Genomic DNA, 20,519 nt, shown 5'->3' on the forward strand with positions numbered 1-20,519 from the left:
GAGAGCCACTCTGCTGCAGTAAATAGGCGGCGGGTGGTCGGGAAGTGGTTAAAGGAGAATTATACAAAAAAAAAAAAAAATATATGATTTGTTAAATCACAAGTGCTTTTTTTTATTTTTGTTTTTTTACCACTCTTCCTTTATTTCGGATTTTGAAATTTACAAATGCAGCAATTTAGAAAATGAATGAAATGTTTAGCACTGGAAAACACTGAAAGATAAAAAGTGCATTTTATATAAACTATATAGATCAGACCAAGATGAGGAACTAATGAGGAGGAAAGAAGGACAGAGGAACTTTGTTCTAAATCACCTACAGAGTGCAGCAATCTACTGCAGCCAATCAAACTTCAGATTACTGGAAGATGACTGTGGTTCCATTTCTATGGAGGACTCACTCCACCTTACACAGCGGCGCTCTATATTCATTAGCCGGTAGGTGTCGCTACTAGAGAAGCTCTGATACTGAACGTCACTCTTCTAGCTGGGCGCTCTATAACTCGGAAAGCTCTATGGTGGCCTCTCGCTCTACTTCCTGTTGATGTGTTTCCGGCTTCTTGTGCTGAGCTCAGCTCTGAGAGAAGATGGTGCTTCTGGAGAGTGAGCAGGTGAGAGACATACCGGGGCCAGAAATGAAGGATAGAGCTCCTCTGACCGCGGTACCGAGCAGTGATTGTTCGGGGAGGGTGAGCTGTAGTGGGGCCATGGTGATAGAATGAATAGGCAGGGTGCTTTCTGCCATCGTGTGTGCTAGAAGACCTCAGGCTGGGACATGACTCGGAGTGTTTCATCATATGTTTATAGGGACCGTGTATGAGAATTATAGGAGACCATTCACAGCAGTACAGTGAGAGGCATACAATGCACAGCACTCTGCTCTCCATCTGTCATAGAACATTGGAATGGACTTTCATTTCCTTCCAGCAAGGCAATGGGTTTAATATGATGGTGTGGATTATGTAGGAGTCGGGTTCAAGCCTCTCCTAAACCTTAAGTCTGCATCTAATTTAATAAAACAAACTCCGGTAGAAGGGACATCACTTACCTTCAGTGTCCCCTGTACTGCGTGCTGCTGCTTTACAATTTCTTCCCTGCAACCACAGTTTTCAGCACAAAAATTCACTTCAACAGTGTTGATGCGGGAATCCCTCCTGCCGATGCGGGAATCCCTCCTGCCGATGCGGGAATCCCTCCTGCCGAGCCATTATCTTTTAACGGCGGGGGAAGCTTTCCCCGCTGGGAGAAAACAGTGATTATTGCTAGCAGCTATAGCAGCTGCAAGCAGTAATCGCAGGTAAAACCCAGCAGGCTGGTTGTACCCAAGTTGATTGATCATCTTGGTACATTAAGCCTGCCCATACGCTGTTCAAATCTCCGTTGGTTCCTGCTGAATTTATGGGCTGCCCACTCAGCATTAGAAATATGTTCATTCCACACTCCCAGTGTCAGGCATATATTTCTCTTTTAGGCCTCTTTCACACGGGCGTTCCGTATGTCCGTATATCACCCCATCCTTTTGCGGATGATATACAGGCATAATTCATGTCAATGGGATTGCGGATGTCAGCGGATGACCATCCACTGACATCCGATTTGCGTCCTTTAGTTCTGTTCCGTTTTTTGGAACAGAACCCTATTTTTTCTTCTGTTTTAAAAAACGGAAAGGAAGGAAAATCGGATGTCAGCGGGGTCATCCGCTGACATCTGCAATCCCATAGACATACATTATGTCCGCATATCATCCGCAAACGGATGGGATGATATGCGGACATATGGAGCGGATGACACAAGTGTAATCCGTGTCCGTAAAAAAAAAAAAAAGTGCCGGAGCGGATCGAAATACGGACTGCTCCGTGTGAAGTGGCCTTTATTTGCACTGCAAGTAACAAGATGTCACTGAGCCCAGAGTGACATGGATGCTGTCAAAGAAGGGATATTTTTTTCCAGGGTGACAGTTTGTTGTCTTGCTCACCTCTCTCTCATAACTGGCCTACATTTAAACCAGGCATGTCCAACCTGCGACCCGGGGACCGCATGCGGCCAAGAAACACAGGCAATGCGGCCCACTGCCCCCTGATTTTTTTTTTGCTGGGGAGGAAGGAAGGAAGTCAGGTCGGGGGCACAGCCACAGCGGCTTCCAACTAACTGTAGGCAGAGGCTGCCTTGGAAGGGATCATCTACTAGTTGTGTTAAATTAGTGTTGGGTGGGGGGGGGGCGGCAGCGTGGGAAGGGCGCGGCGTTTTATTACTTATATACCTTAACTATAGTATATATTTTATATGCGGCCCGAGAAAATTTCTCTACTCAATGTGGCCCAGTAAAGCCAAAAGGTTGGAAACCCATGATTTAAACCATGTATGGCCTGTCTTAGTTGAAATCTTCTTCCTCTGATGTTCCCCTGCCCTTCCCACAATCTTCTGGTACCGTCATATGAACTCATCTGGAGTGACTCTAACTATGCACGTCCTTCTTTCCACCCCCTCCTCCATTCATGAAGGCTGTACTCTAGTTTCCTGCAAAACAGTCTATGAATGAAGGAGGTGGACTTTCCATCAACCCCCCTGTCCTCCATTCATAGATCACTTTTCTTTGGAAGTTATAGTACATCCTTTATAAATGGAGGACAGGGGTGGAAAGCTCGGGCAATATTGGCACTTTCGCTTAGCTCTATTAACCCTGCAAAAGGAAAAGATTATGGCGGCAGGGTAGGTAGTGGTCTAGAGGATGAAAATGTTCAACTAAGCACAGGGGAAACATGCAATTGATTGCAAATGCTGTCCCAGATGTTGAGATTTTTTAAACTTAGGCTTTAAAAAAGTTATGTGGGTGTAACATCTCAGGGTTGGCTGCATAGCACAAGAGAGAAGTAAGGGTGAAAAGTCTTGGGGGGGCAAGAGGCAAAATGGGTAAAATTCAGGTCACTTGGGGCCTTGGGCATGACTTTTCACTAACTGATTTTATAGGATTTCCATTCCTGACTAGTGTCAGTCCCCCGGAATCACAGCTTTCTACATATGTCTGCTCTGCTCACGTCGTAACATTTTTGTTCTGTATTTTTAGTTTCTGACTGAACTGACAAGGTTATTCCAGAAGTGCCGCACATCAGGAAGTGTGTTCATAACACTAAAGAAATGTAAGTATGGACTGTCTGAGGATTCCAACTTATTATTTATGATTTATTAACTTGTAATATATTACAGCTTAGCAGTTCTTAAATGTCGTGACTGCTTTAATTTTCTTTTTTCTAAGTTTTAAAGCGGTTGTAAACCCTAGAAAAAAAAAAAAACCTGCAAGACAAAGGCATAATGGGCTAGTATGCATCGCATACTAGCCCATTATGTGTAACTTACCTTAGAACGAAGCCCCGACACGGACCCCCGGACATCGCTGCGGGCGCTGCCATGATCCCTCGCCGTCTCTTCCGGGTTCGGCGGCTCCGGCGCGGTGATTGGCCGGAAGAGACGGCTCCGGCGCGATGATTGGCCGGAGCCGCAATGACGTCACTCCCGCGCATGCGCCTGGGAGTGATTTTCCGTCAAGCTCCCGGCAAATTAATTGAAGGTCCCCCCGGACCTTCAGAGCGCATGCGCCGCTCGCGAGAGCGGCTGCATGCACTGTAAATATCTCCTAAACCGTGCCGGTTTAGGAGATATTATTTGTACCTACAGGTAAGCCTTATTATAGGCTTACCTGTAGGTAAAAGTGTCAAAAAGCGGGATACTACCGCTTTAATTTTCCTTTCATTTCACCTGGTGATCTGGCCAGTAACACACTTTCAGTCAGGACAACAGAAAGAAGATAATAGTATGGATTCCCACCCTTCTCTTACTGTCTATAATATTGGGGATGTGTCCTGTAGTCCCTGGGGCTAACTAAGAAAAATGTAGTTGACAAGCATGCAGCCCAAGCAGAGCGCACAGGAAATTATCACGTCACAAGATTTCCGGCAGGCTTAAGAGATATTTTTGAACTTGTCAAATAGATCTAACAAAACACTCTCAATAGTGTATTTAAAGCTGATATCCATGTTTTAGTGACGTTTTTGAATAGTTCCTTTGGACCTAGTTGGTCCAAATGCACTTATTTCCTTCACTAACCAATGCAGTAGCAGTAACCGTTGCGTAAACTGTATGTAGTCTCAGCTTCACTAGAAAAACAAAAACAGCCTTGCGCTTTGCCTTTAGAAAAATCTTTTTATTGAAGAAATTAAACAGATGTATACTCACAAACGGGACATGATAGCAAGCTCATCAAAGTAAGTGATTAGCACTTCTGCCTGGCAGCACTGGGGTCATCTGTTCGAATCCCAACCAGCATACTACCTGCCTGGAGTTTGCATGTTCTCCTTGTGCCTGTGTGTTTCCTCCCAAAGACATGCTGGTAGGTTAATTGGCTCTTGTCTAAATTGGCCCTAGTATGTGTATGTATGATTGTAAGCTCTTTGAGGCCAGGGAGTGATGTGTATGCATAATATACAGTATATGTAAAGCACTGCCTAAATTGACGGCCCTATATAAGTGCATGTAATAAAGTCCATGGTGACCTGGAAACTGGTCCACAACGCTAATCTCAGCATAGAGAAAAATACATTTCCAATGGCTGATGCATTTCAAGGGTAGTTGCCCTCATCTTCAGAGCCAATCTCTATGCTGATATTGGTGCAGTGGACCAGAGTGTGCAGGTCACTGTGGAATTTGATGAGCTTGCTATCATGTGCTGTTTGTGGGTACACATCTGTTTTTTATTTCTTTTAATAAAAAGATTTTTAAGGTAATACGCAAGGCTGGAGTGTCCTCTGTTTTTGTTTTTCCAGTGTGTCTTTTGGGCTTCCCCAGTCCTCAGGGGGCTGCAAAGTCTTGCCTAACCTCTAACTGTTGAAAACCAAGGGTCCTTCATTACCTGAACATCCACCTTAAACACAGGAGATTGTTTAGCCTCAGCTTTATACAGTGTACAGTGCTGTGTTCAGGCAGCTGTACAGATGTGGATAGCTCTTAAGAGGAGCAGTGGGTTTACATGCACGTCTAAATCCAGCCTAAGTGAAATACACATTGTTTGAACCAGCTTGGCCCAAACTAACTATTTAATCTTTACTAAAACATGGAGATTGGATCTAAAGCAGAACTCCAGGCTTTTTATAATATTAAGGAGAAGTAGGGCCAAAGCTTTTTTGGCCTTACTCCTCTAGATCACAGGAGTGCAGTTCTTTGGCCACATCTGTGACTCATTTGCAGCTGACAGCGGGCTGAAGTCCTCTGTCAGCTGATTTTACTGGATTCTCCCAGAAGAATGGACCGGTAGCTGGCTAAGCCTCTCAATGAACTGCTGAGAGCCTGAGCCAGGTGCTTCAGCCCCCTCCACAACCCAGTGCCCCAGTGAGCACTGGAGGGGCAGAGCAGAGAGAACTGAGCGATTAGGGATGTTTGATCACTCTCTCTGAAGAGGCAGATGGATGCTGCTTTTACCTAAGTGAGTATACAATTTTATATTTATTTTTGATATTTGCTTTCTGTAATGTCCTGCACAGCAGTATAGATTTGGGGGTGGTGTCCGTATTGTAAGCCAGTCATGAACTTACTGCGTTATTTAATGTGGTCCATGTAACACTGACATTGGGTGAGAGCAAAGTGATGTCAGTGTGCTTTTGCATTTTCATTTCTCTATCGTTCGACAGACGCAGCTCCATCTTCATTACTATTAGGGTTATGCTCCTCCCATCAGGAATAGGCACTAGGCAGGCAAAAAGCTTAACCACGCCTATGGGGGCTGTCCCTGCAGGCATAACCCCTCATCCTCTATCATTAATCAGTTTGTTCTGCCTAGTGTTAGGAATAGGACTAGTTAGTCATGTTTGAGGTCCATGGGCTGGACAGGTTTGCGGCATGGTTTTTTACAGATAGAGGCAGTTTTCTCTTCCTCTTCCTGTTCAGACAGTATCCTACACTGATCATGCTGGCAGCCTCTTGTGGTCTGGTAAAATTTTTTTCCTCATCTGCTCTGCTATTATATAATTATCAGGGATTGAGAGCCCGCGGTCTTAAAGGGACAGTACCCTAAAAATGTTTATTGCATAACTTGGAGTCCCAGGATAAAATTTTGCCTGGGAGCGACGGTGGGACCTTCCGGGTTCCCAGTCTCAACCAGAGATTGCAGTTTTTTTGCAAATTTTGATGTCCAAGGTAGATTTGGTCATTTCTGGTGCTACCACCTGCAAACGCCCTCCGCCCTCACCTACATCAGCAGGGTCTTCGGACTCTGAGATGGATATGGTCGCGGCGGATGCAGACCACCTTGAGGGGTCGATGTCTTTGCATTCTGATGGTAAGGAGGACCTGTCATCTGCCGCAGCGCGGGAACGCACATTCAGCCCTGTTAGTGGCCAGGACACCAGCAGTGGGGATTGCGATTAGGCGCTTGGTATGGCTAAAATGCTGGTCGGCTGACAAGGCCTCAAAAAAGGCTGTGGCTGATGTCCCGTTTACAGGGAAGAGGCTGTTTGGATCCTCTCTGGACTAGTTGATCAAAGGTATCACGGGAGGTAAGAGCACTAATCTGCCCCAATCTTCTAAAAGTAAGGTACCACGTCCTAGGCGGGGGCCTTCCTTTAATGCTCATGAACGTCTTTTTCATGCCTCCGGGGCGCAAGAGAGGAAAATCATTCAGGTCTTCTGGGTTCCCAAGAAGCCATGGTCTGGAAAGACTTAGTCCGGAAAATCTGGGCCTGCCTACAAGTCCTCAGCTGCCTCAAGGGGCGGCCTCACCTGGTTCTGGGGTGGGGGGGACAACTTTAATTCTTTCAGGAACCCTGGATTTCCTTGATTTAGGACGAGTGGGTTCACAAATTGGTCCCATCAGGGTACAAGATCGAATTCTGGTCTTGCCCGTTTGGAGAGGTTCTTTCCGTCCAATCTACAATTATCCCCAGTCCGGTTACGGGACCTGCGTGGGGCGGTACAAGATTTGCTATCGCAGCGAGGGATTGTACCGGTTCCATCACAGGAACAGTTTTCAGATTTTTATTCAAACCTATTTACAGTGCCCAGAAAGGAGTGCAAGGTGCATCCCATTCTGGATCTCAAGGCTCTGGATCGCTTTGTGCGAGTATAAAGTTTTCGGATGGAATCTATCCGCACAGTAGTGGCGTCTCTTCATCAGGGAGAGTTCTTAGCCTCCATAGATATCAAGGATGCATATCTACACATCCCCATTTACGATGGACTCTGGCGGTTTCTTCACTTTGAAGTCGCAGAGGAACATTCTCCATTGTGGCGTTACCCTTTGGTCTCGCCTCTGCTCCCAGAGTGTTTACCAAGGTTCTAGCTCAGGTGTAGGCATTGTTACACCAGTGGAGGTTTCCAGGAACTAGAGTACCAGGTCGATCTCCGGTTGAGAGCAAACTCTCACTCAGCCTTGTTGGGGGATTTGGAGATCACTGTCAGGACCCTACAAGAGTTTGGTTGGAACATCAGTTTCAAGAAATCCGCGCTGTCCTAAGACTGGAGTATCTGGGCTTGACTCTGGATTCAGCCTTGGCGAAGGTCCCCCTCTCCCCCCGAACAAGCTACAAAAGTTGCAGGGGGCAATTTGTTTTTTTTGGACAACAATCTGACCTCTCTGCGAGTTTGCATGCGGGCCTTGGGTCTGATGGTATCTCCGTCGAGGCGGTTCCCATTGCTCAGTTCCACACAAGACCATTGCAAAGGGAGATTTTGGTCAAATGTAACAAGGATCCAAAGTCCTTGGATTCTATGATTCGGTTGAGCCACAACACGAAGTCTGCTCTGTTGTGGTGGATTCAGTCTACAGCTCCGTGCAAGTCCTTCATTGTTGTTTTTGGACAGTTGTAACCATCAACGTCAGCCTGTCGGGCTGGGGCGGGGTGCTGGGGAAGTTCTGTGCCCAGGGTACTTGGACGATGGAAGAGTCAAGACTTCTGATACATTTTTGGAGCTCAGAGCAATGAAGCTATGTCTGTGTCATGGATGACTCGTCTGCAAGATTGTCCGGTTCAGATTCAATCAGACAACGCCACGGCTGTGGCAGACGCAGCACTCGCCCCTCTACTTCTGAGTGTATGAGGTTTTTCGTCTTCTGAACACTGCTTGCAACTAAACTGATGATGGCGGAGTGTGAGGGGTTATTCCTGCAGGGACAGCCCTCAGAGGTGTGTTTAAGATTTTTGCCTGTCTAGTGCCTATACCTGATGGGAGAAGCATAACCCTACCAGTAATGAAGATGGAGCTGCGTCTGTCGATGAACTTCAGAGCAAAGGATTTTATGGTAAGTTCTTACAAAAATCCAGTTTTTATAGCTATACTCCCGGTGAGGGAAGCCAATCCTGCCAAACCGGATTTGGTTTGAACTGTATATGGCTAACCTAAGTCAGTCTGCGTAGATACTAGATAAAGCTGTTAAAGAGGTTGTAAACCCATTAACATTTTATTTTTTTTCAACCTGAAAGAGAAACGCATAATGAGCTAGTATGCATCGCTTACTAGCTCATTATGAAATACTTACCTTAGAACGAGCCCCCGCCGTGCTGCCCGCTTACCTGTATGATGGGCGACATGTTCAGTCGCCTGTCTTCCAGGATCGCGGCATCCGGCCATCTGATTAGCCGGAGCCGCTGTGATGTCACTCCCGCGCACGCGCGGGAGCCGACGGTCACGGCACGGCTCTGAAGGAACTGCACCAGCGGCCGTTCCTTCAGAGCGCATGCGCCAATGATGTCACTGGCTGCATGTAAGGTAAATATCTCCTAAACGGTACATGTTTAGGAGATATTTACAGTACTTGTAGGTAAGCCTTATCATAGGCTTACCTATAGGTAAAAGTTAGAGGGTTTACTTCCACTTTAAAGAGCAACTCTATTTTCACCCAAAATCCTGTTAAATCTGCTCACAGGGCATTCCCCATTAACTTTGTAATTTAGTTACGTTTTGACTGGTTTCTTTAGATTTCTCTCCCAGCTAAATGGCACTGCAGCCTCTATTCTCATCTCAAACAGCGTGCAGTGAGCGATGGTGCTTGAAGACTTTCTGTAATGCACCTCTTTGCTCCCCTCCACACAAAATCTTGCACACATTCCTTCCCAATCAGGGTAGAGATATTTGCATGTCATTTAGTTGCTGCCATTAACTTTCCCCACCCTCTATTTACTTCTCTTTTGCAAAAGCAAAAAGGCTGGTTTGCTGGGGATGTGTGTGCAGCAGAGAGCTAAGCTTCTGCAGATATATGTGCATGGAGCTGGTATGCTTCAGGGGATCTGAACAGCTAGCGTTAGTAGGCACCAGGGTGGTATGCTCCTGAGTTTGCTTCCAGTGCTGCTGATCCCTTTTCCTTTTATCTGTGACCATTTGTTGCTGGTGTTGCAGGCACTGTCACAAATCGGGCTAACACACTCCCAAAATAGTGACATGTTGTTTTCAAGGGTGGCTGGGAGATATAATGCCGACATAGGGGTTTGATGAAGTTTAGATCACTGTAAGTTATTGCTAATTCCAATGAGAGAGGTTGCATGGGCTGTTTAGGGGGATTTTTGGGGATGTAGCTGTCACATTGGAAGTGCTCTAAACTAAACTGTCAACCCATCCAATGACTTATGTCCTAACTGATCACATGTGCACCATGTCAGTTAAAGTTTAAAGAGGCCAAGATGGAAGCTTTCTTGGCTGAAAATGAAAGGCGGGTTTACTTCCACTTTAATTGAATAAGCTGAAGTCAGAAACTGATTGGCTACTATGCACAGCTTCCATAGATTTAGCATTTTCCAGTTTTAGTAAACCAACCACAACCACACAGAGCCTTATGCCATATATATGCCATCAGGTCACCTCTTCTCTCACCAAGTGGATGCCAGGGCCTTTTTAATAAAACAAAGCAATCGTTGCGTACTACATCTATTTATTAAATTCACGCCCGACACAGTCAACAACTTGCATTAAAAGATGCCCTCCCCAGCATCTAGTATGTCTAGCGTGTATTGCATACCCTGCCACTGCTGCTCTGAACCACTAGAAGCCGACGTGTGGTTCACGAGGAGAAAGCTGAAACTGGTAGTGCCATATGTCCCAAACTCCACTTTAACACGTTTCAATGGCATCTTGTAGAACTATCTCTAAGTTCCATGTTGAATGGGCCCAGAGCTAACACTGTAGTGAAGGAGGTTCATTTATGTCTTTTGCTCCAAAATTTGCCCCTCACTTGGCAGCGCATTTTTCAAGGTCACATGCTCCTCTGCACCCAGAAGGACCATGTATCTACTGAGGAGGGTGGGTGGGGGAATCCCTACAAGGGACTTTGTCACTTTTAATTGGCAGTTGACAGTTTCTTTAACAAAGTTGAGGAATGCTAATGTAAACAACCTGATAGCAACATTTCCCGTGGAAGTTCCGCTTTGCTGTTTTGGTTTGTGAGTCTTTACACCTAACATGCAGCTGAGAAATATGTTGTAATCGCCTTGACTACTGCAACTCCCTTCTCATTGACTTACCTCTACATAGGCTATCCACCCTTCAATCTATCATGAATGCTGCTGCCAGACTCATCCACCTTACTAATTGCTCAGTGTCTGCTACTCCTCTGTCAATTCCTCCACTGACTTGCGCTCACACAACAAATTAAATTCAAAATACTAACAACCACTTACAAAGCAATCCACAGCTTAGCCCCCAGCTACATCACTAGCCTAGTCTCAAAATACTAACCTAATCGCTCCCTCGTTACCTCCTCCCATGCTCTCCACCAGGACTTCTCCAAAGCCTCTCTAATCCTATGGAACTCCTTACTCCAATCTGTCCCATTTATCTCTTTGCTTTTAGACGATCCCTGAAAACCCTCCTCTTTAGAGAAGCCTGTCCTACCCACACCTAACTGTATTTCCATTTTCTCCATCAGCCCCCCCCATAGTTATTGCCTTTTTGTTTAATTTGACCCTCCCTTCTAGATTGTTAGCTCTAACGAGAGGGGCCCTCTGATTCCTCCTGTATTGAATTGTAGTGTAACTGTACTGTCTTCCCACATATTGTAAAGAGCTGCACCAACTGTTGGTGCTATATAAATCCTGTATTATTATAATAATAATAAATGGCACAGTTTGGTCATAAAGTTGCAGTTATTGCCTATCCTGATTTTGTCAATTTTGAAAATTCTATGACAGTCTAAAAATGTTGACAATAGTACACATTTGAGAGCTCTGCGGAATGACTGGATTGAAGAACTGTATCTCGTGAACAACACGCTGTTGAAATGCATACGGACATTATGTAAACGTTTTTGTTTGGCAATTCATTTGTAATTCTCATTTTGTTATCCACATCACACTACATTGATGGGTAGATGGCTCCCCGTTTCTTACTTCAGCTTTGTAGCTTCCTGTATCATTATATTTATTGAAATTGAGTCATCAGTATGATGCTACTCCATTGTCCAGTGAGCAGGGAACACAGCGCAGCTGCTGTCACCTTTAAAATCTGCTTGGTTGTGCAGGGCTCCACCCGCATCATTCATTTCATTGACCGAGATCTGTGAATGACAAAACTCCTATCTTCCACCTCAGCATATGGATTTGTAGTACTCTCACGTACTATAAGCCCCGGTTCACACTTATGCGAGTGCGGGGTTCGCATGTAATGTCGGAGCGCACTGCTCCTTCATTACATGCGATCGGCTGTGCGGTGCGAGTTTAGCCATACACTTTGTATGGCTAAATTCGCACCGCAGCAAACACGCACAGGGACCCTTTTTGGAAGCCGCATCAGGATCGGATCGCACAGCGGTTCACACTTGTGCAATCCGATCCTGTGCGAACTGCACGATCGCACTGCTATATGCAATCAAACTGGGGGTGTCGTTAAGATTACATTGACACCCCCAGCGTATCGCATATGGCAGTGTGAACTGCCGGGGGTGCGTGTGCGATGCGGGAACAGGCTGCGGATTCGCAGCCTTCCCGCATCGCATAAGTGTGAACCGGACCTAAGTGTGCTGATATTTTTTCAGGAAAAAAAAAAAAACTGATATTTTTTTTTTTCCCTAAAGGTAAACATAGCCTTTAATGTAGCTGCCAACCATTTACTAGCCGGAAGCTTGGCACCTTAAACAGACTTCGTGTAAGTCCAGGCAAAAACTAACGCTAATCCCTGCTCTGCCAAATTCTAAACCTAATCTATCTAACTCTGTAAAGCAAAAATCGCTGTACTTAGATATTCTGCAGCCTAACCAGTCCAAGTTTCAAGCAGCGGAAGCTGTGTGCAGGAAAGGACCGACAACGTCTGGGAAGTGACATCATCCTAGACTCTTTATGGAGCTTCCGTTGTAGGCTGCCTCTCCTGCACCCGCCTCCACACTGAAGCCGCCACTGACAGTTGATGCTGGGACCGGATCCGCTGCAGAATAGGCAAGTAGGGGGTGGGAGAAGAACTCTGTTGTAGAGTCCATCTAGCTCTGTATGAAACCTGCAGCCACCTCCACCATCCATCTTCACTAAGCCAGGGATTTAACTATTCTGCATACTTCCTTAAAAAGACTAACTACAGCCACAGTTTTGAAACTTTTTTTTTTTCATAAGACCGAATGTACTTGACCTTTTTACTGGCGCAGGTCGAACATTGTGTAAATGTAGAATAGGTATAGTGTTTTTTTTTTTTTTTTAATGCTTTACAAGGTTAGATAGATTGGGTTTAGAATGTGTCAGAGAGCAGGTTAAGCATTAGGTTTGCCTGAACTTCCACCTTTAAAGAAATCCGTCATTGGATAACTATATTGAAAGGATAAAAAAAATATCGCCAACATGTTGAAGTATTTTATCATATGCTGTATTTTCTACAGATGATGGCCGGACAAAACCAATCCCCAGTAAGAGCCATTCAGAAAGTTTTGAACCCGCTGATAACAAATGCCTTTTGAGAGCTACAGATGGAAAGAAAAAAATCAGCACAGTGGTAGGTGAACTGTAAAATGTGCGCGCATGATTCCTACTGTGACTGATCTTCTCACATAGTTTTATTTTCTATATCCAACAGGTCAGCTCTAAAGAAGTAAACAAGTTTCAGATGGTATGTACTGCAATAAGTGTAGTAAAATGACAAGCCTTGCAAATATCATTGAAGCAGGTATTTAGGCTGAGCTTCACAGGTTTAAAGCTGTGAGCAGGCAATACCAACAGATCTCTTCAGGGTAATGGGGCTAACATTTGGGGCATTTTTTGGGTACCATTACCATACCTCTGAGGTGTCTCCCACTCATGGCTGCTGTAGAGTCATGAACTCCTTGACAGTGATGTAAGCGGGGAAACTGCTGCTGCTAAAACTGACAGTGAACCGCTCGCTCTGCAGCGCCTCTGTTTTGTTTATAGAAGGCTTGTATTATTTTCAAAGGATTATAAATCCGCCTGTGATTGGAGAAGGGACGCATGAACCCCACTCTCAACCTAAACCTGTTAAATTTTAGATTTTTTTTTTTTTTTTTTAAACCTTTTTTGGAGTTTACAGAAGTCCTAAATGTGTATATTCTACCACTTCTATAAGTTGTATAAACCAGTGTTTAACTACTCTGTAAACTTCTTCTATATACTACCTTGATCTGGTGTATTTCCCATGAAAGTGGTTTTGTTATCTTAGAGGGTGGATATGTTTTGTAGCCTCTTAACCCCTCCTGCCCTGGGGTGACAATGCTGCTGCTCTATTGAAAAAGGGGAAACCAATGCAGCCACCACTTCTAAGGACTGGTAAGCTGCAATTAAGTTATCAGCAATCTGGTTGATAAGACACATGTCCATTCAGTTCAACCAACCGAGAAAAAAAAATAGATTTTTTTTAATGTTTTAATTATTGGTATTTATATAGCTCAAGCTATTTTTGAAGCACTTTACATATATTGTACATTCACATTAGTCCCAGACCTCATGGAGTTTACAATCTAAGGTGCCTACCTCACATGCATACAGTTGTGCTCATAAGTTTACATACCCTGCAGATCTTTTTTTGATTTCTTGGCCATTTTTCCGAGAATATGAATGATAACACAAACTTTTCTTTCACTCATGGTTAGTGTTTGTCTGAAGCCATTTATTATCAATCAACTGTGTTTACTCTTTTTAAATCATAATGACAACAGAAACTAACTAAATGACCCTGATCATACCCCATTTGTTAATACAGTTTATTGCCCCCTTTAACATCAAAGACAGCTTGAAGTCTTTGGATGAGGCTCCTTATCTTGGATGGTAAAGCTGCCCATTCTTCCTGGCAAAAGGCCTCCAGTTCCTGTAAATTCTTGGGCTGTCTTTCATGAACGGCAGGTTTGAGATCTCCCCAGAGTGGCTCAATGATATTGAGGTCAGGAGACTGATTTGGCCACTCCAGAACCTTCACTTTATTCTGCTGTGGCCAATGACGGGTCGACTTGGCCTTGTGTTTAGGATCATTGCCATGTTGGAATAACCAAGTACGTACCATGTGCAGCTTCAGGGCTGATGAATGCAAATTTTCCTCCAGTATTTCTTGATAACATTCTGCATTCATCTTGCCATCAATTCTGACCAAATTTCCTGTGCCTTTTTTGCAGCTCACACATTCCCAAAACATCAGCAATCCATCTCCGTGTTTCACAGTAGGAATGGTGTACCTTTCATCATGGGCCTTGTTGACTCCTCTCCAAATGTAGCGTTTATGGTTGTGGCCAAAAAGCTAAATTTTGGTTTCATCACTCCAAATGACTTTGTGCCAGGAGGTTTGAGGCTTGTCTGTGCTGTTTGGGGTATTGTAAGCTGGATATTTGCGTAGTAATGGCTATCTTCTGGCGACTCGACCATGCAGCATATCTTTTGTGCCTCCTCATTGTGCATCTTGAAACAGTCACACCACATGTTTTCAGAGAGTCCTGTATTTCACCTGAAGTAATTTGTGGGTTTTTCTTTGCATCCCGAACAATTTTCCTGGCAGTTGTGGCTGACATTTTAGTTGGTCTACCTGACCGTGGTTTGGTTTCAACAGAACCCTTCATTTTCCACTTCTTGATAAGAGTTTGAACACTGCTGATTGGCATTCTCATTTCCTTGGATATCTTTTTATATCCCTTTCCAGAAATGTCAGTGCAGCACTGAATGAAAGATGCAAGGGTCGGTCAGGAGTCCAGAAACTAATTGACCTTTTATATATATACACACACACACACACACACACACACACACACACACACACACACACACACACTAATTACAAGCAAACAGATCACAGGAGAGGATGGTTACCTTTAATAATCATTCAAACCCCTTTGTGTCAAATTGTGTGCATGTTATCAGGCCAAAATCGCCAGGGTATGTAAACTTTTTTTAAATCCGGGTCATTTGGGTAGTTTCTGTTGTCATTATGATTTAAAAAGAGTAAACACAGTTGATAAAAAAAAAAAAAAAATGGCTTCAGCCAAACACTAACCATGAGTGAGAAGTTTTTGTGCTATCATTCATATGCTCTGAAAAATGGCCAAGAAATCATAAATTCTGCCAAAGTATGTAAACTTATGAGAACAACTGTATGCTTGAGTCAATTAATAAAGTTTGGAGTTTGGGAAGAAACCAAACCAAGCACAGGGGAGAACATGCAGCTAGTGTTGTCTTTTGGTTTAAGACCTGTATTTTAAAATTGTTCTTGGTGTTTAGATACACTTTAAATATTGATTAACCACTTGTCGACCGTAGGATGTCCATGGACAGGTTTGCAGTGGTCATACCAGGATGATGCCTTCACCTGCAGACATCTCGGATATAAAAATTTTCAGCAGCTGATTCCCTGTACTGCAGAAGTGGTTAAGTGGCTATACAGCCACTCGATCAACACCGATCGTGGAGCCCAGGAGTGATGCAACCGGCCGCTGCTACACATCGGAGAGAGAGGAATGCCCGTTAACTGGCAGGAAAGCTGCTGATCAGCTGCATTGGAGGCCAGAGGACAGATTTGGGCCTAATAGACCCCATATCTCTCCATAAAGACCTGTCACGGCCCATGCTGTCGTAAGGGATGTTCCTCCCTTTGTGATGCCAATAAAGTTTATCCAAAAAAATTTGACTGTGTGAGGGAAAAAAAATACAATTCTTACACAGGCAGTTTGGTGAATCTCTAAACTGGTAACCTGTAAAGGTGTTTAAAGCGTCGCCTGTAGAGCATTTTAAGTACCGTAGTTTGCTGCCATTCCACAGTTGGTCGTAATTTTCAAATGTCACGTGTTGGGTATCTATTTACTTGGCATAACATCTTTTTTAAATTTTACAAAAAAATAGGTATTCTGTTGTGATTGTGTTCAATAAAGTGTATTTATTCCCCAAAAAACGCTGCACAAATACCGTGTGACAAAAAATTGCAACACCCATCATTTTATTCAATAGAGCATCTGCAAAAAAAAGTGTGTGTGGTGTTTTCTAAGTAATTTTTCTAGCAAAACAAGTAGATTTTTACATGTAGGAGAGGTGTCAGAATTGGCCTGGTTGGTAAGTGGTTAAAGAACTGGCTGACTTATTCAGTTTCTCTAGGACAGTGATGGCGAACCTTGGCACCCCAGATGTTTTGGAACTACATTTCCCATGATGATCAAATACACTGCAGAGTGCATGAGCATCATGGGAAATAGTTCCAAAACATCTGGGGTGCCAAGGTTTGCCATCACTGCTCTAGGATAACCACACAGCTGCCTTAATTTCTCTCTCTATATTTGGAGCTACTTATAAAAAATTTCCCATGCAGGTCACTCTGTGATGCTAAGTGGTTAGCACTTCCGCCTAGCAGCACTAGGGTCATTGCTTAGAATCCTAACCACGGCACTATCTACCTGGAGTTTGCATGTTCTCCCTGTGCCTGTATGTGTTTCTTCTTATGCCTCTTACACACGTGAAGATTGTCGGCCGAACGATCGGCCGTCTTTTGTCCAAGGTCTGTCCTGTCTGTTGAAAACTGCAAAGGACTGCACACGAATTTTGTCGGCCGACTGCAGAAGTGATGTCATGTGATGGTTAACTTTCCTTGTCTTTTTTTCTTTTCTGAGCATGCCCAGTCTTGCAAATCTGCTGTCTGTCGGCTGAATTCTGTACTGACTGGCGAACAATCGGCCGTTCTGGTGTCGGCATACAAAAATTTTTATGCTTGCGCGACAGATTCTGTTCGGCCGAAAGTGCGCTGTCGGAAGCATCATACTAACAAGCCTACAATCGGCCGAATCTTTTCGGCCGACAATCTGCACGTGTGTACGGGGCATTACATGACATGCTGGTAGGTTAATTGGCTCCTGTCTAAACTGGCCTGATGTGAATGTACAATATGTGTAAGGCGCTGCGTAAATTGACGACACTATACAAGTATCTGAAATAAAATACAATGCAGCAGCAACTAGGGGGTATTCTACTGACATCAGTATGACCTCTTGTGAAATGTAACTTTTTTTATTTTTTTATACATAGGCCTATTCCAATTTACTGCGTGCAAATATGGATGGACTGAAAAAGAAGGATAAGAAAAGTAAAACAAAGAAGAGCAGTGCTGCTCAGTAACAGACTTGGACACTTTCTTTATTTAACACTGTCTGGGATTGTGGAAAACATTTGGTGGCCAGAGATGATACACCTGGATGCTTTAAAAAGGCTCTTTCTTTAAGGTGCCCTGCTGCTGCCTATATTTTTTTTTTCCATAATTGGAAGACATTGTTGTTAGGAATACTGTACAGCTTACCCAGTATGGACAAGTTTGCTTTTTTGTTTTTTTCATTGAAATAAGTTCCAGCATGGTCTGTGTGACCGGTACAAGGATGACTGGGTTACATTACCGAAAAATGAATGCAAATTTTTATATTTTAGTACAGTGGGAAGTGGGGAAAAAGTATTTTGTGCAGATAACCAAACTGACCTAGTATGTGCCATTGGGGCCCATGTATAAAGTGTCATTCCTTACTTCAATGGGTGAGAATGACAGTTCATACACTACATCCCATATGTGCTATGGTGATACAGTTATCTGCATCATTCATAGTGCAGTGGTTTGGTAAGACTTTGTCAGGACTGCAAAACATTAGTGAAATGAGTATCCATCCCTACTGTAGAAGCCAGGGTGTGCTGTAATAACTGTGCAAAGATACATAGATAACGTCAGGAAATTACAATTCCTGTGGTCCTCTGCACTCTCCTTGTATGAAAATTGTAGGTTAAGATTGGGTACATGAGACAAACTTGGTTATTTTCTACAATTCCACACAAGCCAAACAGGATAACTGTTCTGGATATGATGGATCAAGTTGTTCGTTTTTTTTTTTTTTTAGGTTATTAAAGTATTGTTTTATTTTAATTTGATTGAATTGTTCTATTGTTTGACCCAGAAAAAGGAAACCTTTGTATATGAAAATTAAAAGTGACCTTTACTCTTAATGCTGTGGAGCGCTGTATTTTGAGAAAATATAACCGTTTGTGATCTGTCTTCCTTTAAATAAGTGTATCCAAAGCCAAATTTAAATTTTTTGGCTTTGGTGGGGAATACTGGGGAGATTCACCCTGTGTCCTGGTAACCATTGTCACCCAAACAGAAAGCAATGGTAAATCCAAAATTGTACAGTTGACACTAACTCAGAAGTTGAGGGGAAATGTTTCATTATCAACATCTGTTCTTGGGACAGCCTGTCCTGCTATTCAGAAAATCTCTGCAGCTGGACCCAGAATGGAAAAAAATGGCAAGGTATTAAACCTTTCCTACTGTATCTAATGCTGAAAAAATTGTCGGCTAGCGTTGGGCTTTCATTTATTTATTTATTTTTTATAGGCCGCAATACCAATTCACAGCATTGACATTTAGGATACACCAGTCCAATTTTTTTTTTTTTTCCATCCATGGGTAATAGACATTTTTGGTCTGATTTCAACATTACAAGAGGCTTACACTTGCAGTATTTCGATGTGAAATAGATATTCATGCTGAACAGGTTGACAGATTATGCACCAGTCATGGTATGGACTCCACTAGACCTCGGAAGGGAATGCTGTGGTATGTGAAATCAAGCCATCAGTAGCAGATCCTTTAAGTACTGTAAGTTGCAAGGTGAGGCCCCCATAAATCACACTTCTTTACCACAGATGCTCAATTAGATTTAGATTTGGAGACCAAGTCATTACCTCAGATTTGTGTTCATCAAACCATTCTTGGTCATCAGACCAGGCCACCTTTAATTGAATTTGTCCCTGGTCCAGTTCTGATGCTTACCCATCCATTGTAGGCGCTTTTGGCTGTGGGCACCCTGACCGGTCTATGGCTGTGCAGCCACATATGTAACAAACTGTGATGCACTGTCATTTCTGAGTCCTTTCTATCAGAACCAGCATTAACTTTTTTTTTTAAAGTAATTTCAGCTACAGTAGTTTTTCTATTGAATTGGACTACATGGGCCAGCCTTCATGCCCCATGTGCATCAATGAGCCTTGGCCACCCATGATCTTGTCACCCGTTTACCTTCCTTGGACCACTTATGGTAGGTTCTGACAACTGCAGACTGGTAAAATTCCATAAGAGCTATAGTTTTTGGAGTTGCTCTTACCCATTCATCTAGCCAATGTTTCTCAACTCCAGTCCTCAATTACCCCCAACAGGCCATGTTTTTTCAGGAATTGCCTCAGATGAAACAGCTGTGAAACTGATCAAATTGCCTGCAAAATGTAAAGCCTGAAAACAAGACCTGTTGGGGTACTTGAGAAACATTGACCTAGCCATTACAATTTGGTCCTTGTCAAAGTTTCTCAAATCCTTGCGCTTGGCAATTTTATTTCTGCTTACAACATGTTCAGTTATAAGTGAGGTCTTATCATTTTTTTTTTTTTTTTTTAACATCATAGGCTTATTCATATTATTTTAACACCCATTGGACTACTGGTTTTTTTTTTTTCTCCCCTGAAAATTTAGAATCTTTCCTTCTGGTGTTATACGTCCAAAAAGTAAGGTGCAGTTATACTTGCACTACTATCCCCACTCACTCAGCGCTATTCGTATTATCTCTTGAATCAATTCAAATAAATAAATGCATCAATCCCTTGAAGCAATGGTCCTCAACTCCAGTCCACGGGGCCCACTAGCAGGCCAGATCTTAAGTATTACCTTGGGGAGATGCAGACTAGAATACTGCAATCACTGAGCAGCAAATAAGATCACCTGTGATGTGATGTAATTTAGTTATCTTGCAAACCTGGCCTGTTAGTGGGCCCCAAGGACTGGATTTGAGGACCACTGCCTTAAAGGATAGCTGCTGCTATTCAATTAAAATCGTATATGGTACAGGTGCAAAAACGAAAACTGAGTCCAAAATCCCACTAGCAGCGCTATGTTATATCTAGTAAGTCCAAATATGATGGGAGCAATGCTGCTAAATAATTTTAGCACCCAAGTCTGTAACAGTCCAATAAGCAGGGTAGATGAATAGATATCCAATGTTCAGTGCTCAAACAATCGCACCGTGCACCTCCACCGCACCTCAGTGATGCCCCTATGGCAATGCTCACTCA

At 43.5% G+C, this 20,519-nt stretch overlaps 1 protein-coding gene across 1 annotated transcript; it reads left to right on the forward strand.

Annotated features, from left to right (window-relative positions):
- The first annotated feature begins 488 nt into the window (after positions 1-488).
- SRP14 (signal recognition particle 14) lies at positions 489-17,816 on the forward strand. Its single transcript, XM_082242894.1, has 5 exons — positions 489-608; positions 3,062-3,134; positions 12,830-12,942; positions 13,024-13,056; positions 17,448-17,816. The coding sequence occupies exons 1-5, from the start codon at positions 585-587 to the stop codon at positions 17,535-17,537; spliced, it is 333 nt and encodes a 110-aa protein (XP_082099020.1). The 5' UTR covers positions 489-584; the 3' UTR covers positions 17,538-17,816.
- The last annotated feature ends 2,703 nt before the right edge of the window (positions 17,817-20,519 follow it).

Source organism: Pelophylax lessonae (genome assembly GCF_965119305.1).
Source record: "Pelophylax lessonae genome assembly, chromosome: 13".
Taxonomy (NCBI): Eukaryota; Metazoa; Chordata; class Amphibia; order Anura; family Ranidae; genus Pelophylax; species Pelophylax lessonae.

Coding starts and splice junctions, on each gene's coding strand:
- SRP14 (XM_082242894.1), top strand. CDS start 585: ATGGTGCTTCTGGAGAGTGAGCAG. Junction 609..3,061: donor TGCTTCTGGAGAGTGAGCAG/GTGAGAGACATA, acceptor CTGTATTTTTAG/TTTCTGACTGAACTGACAAG. Junction 13,057..17,447: donor AAGTAAACAAGTTTCAGATG/GTATGTACTGCA, acceptor TTTTATACATAG/GCCTATTCCAATTTACTGCG.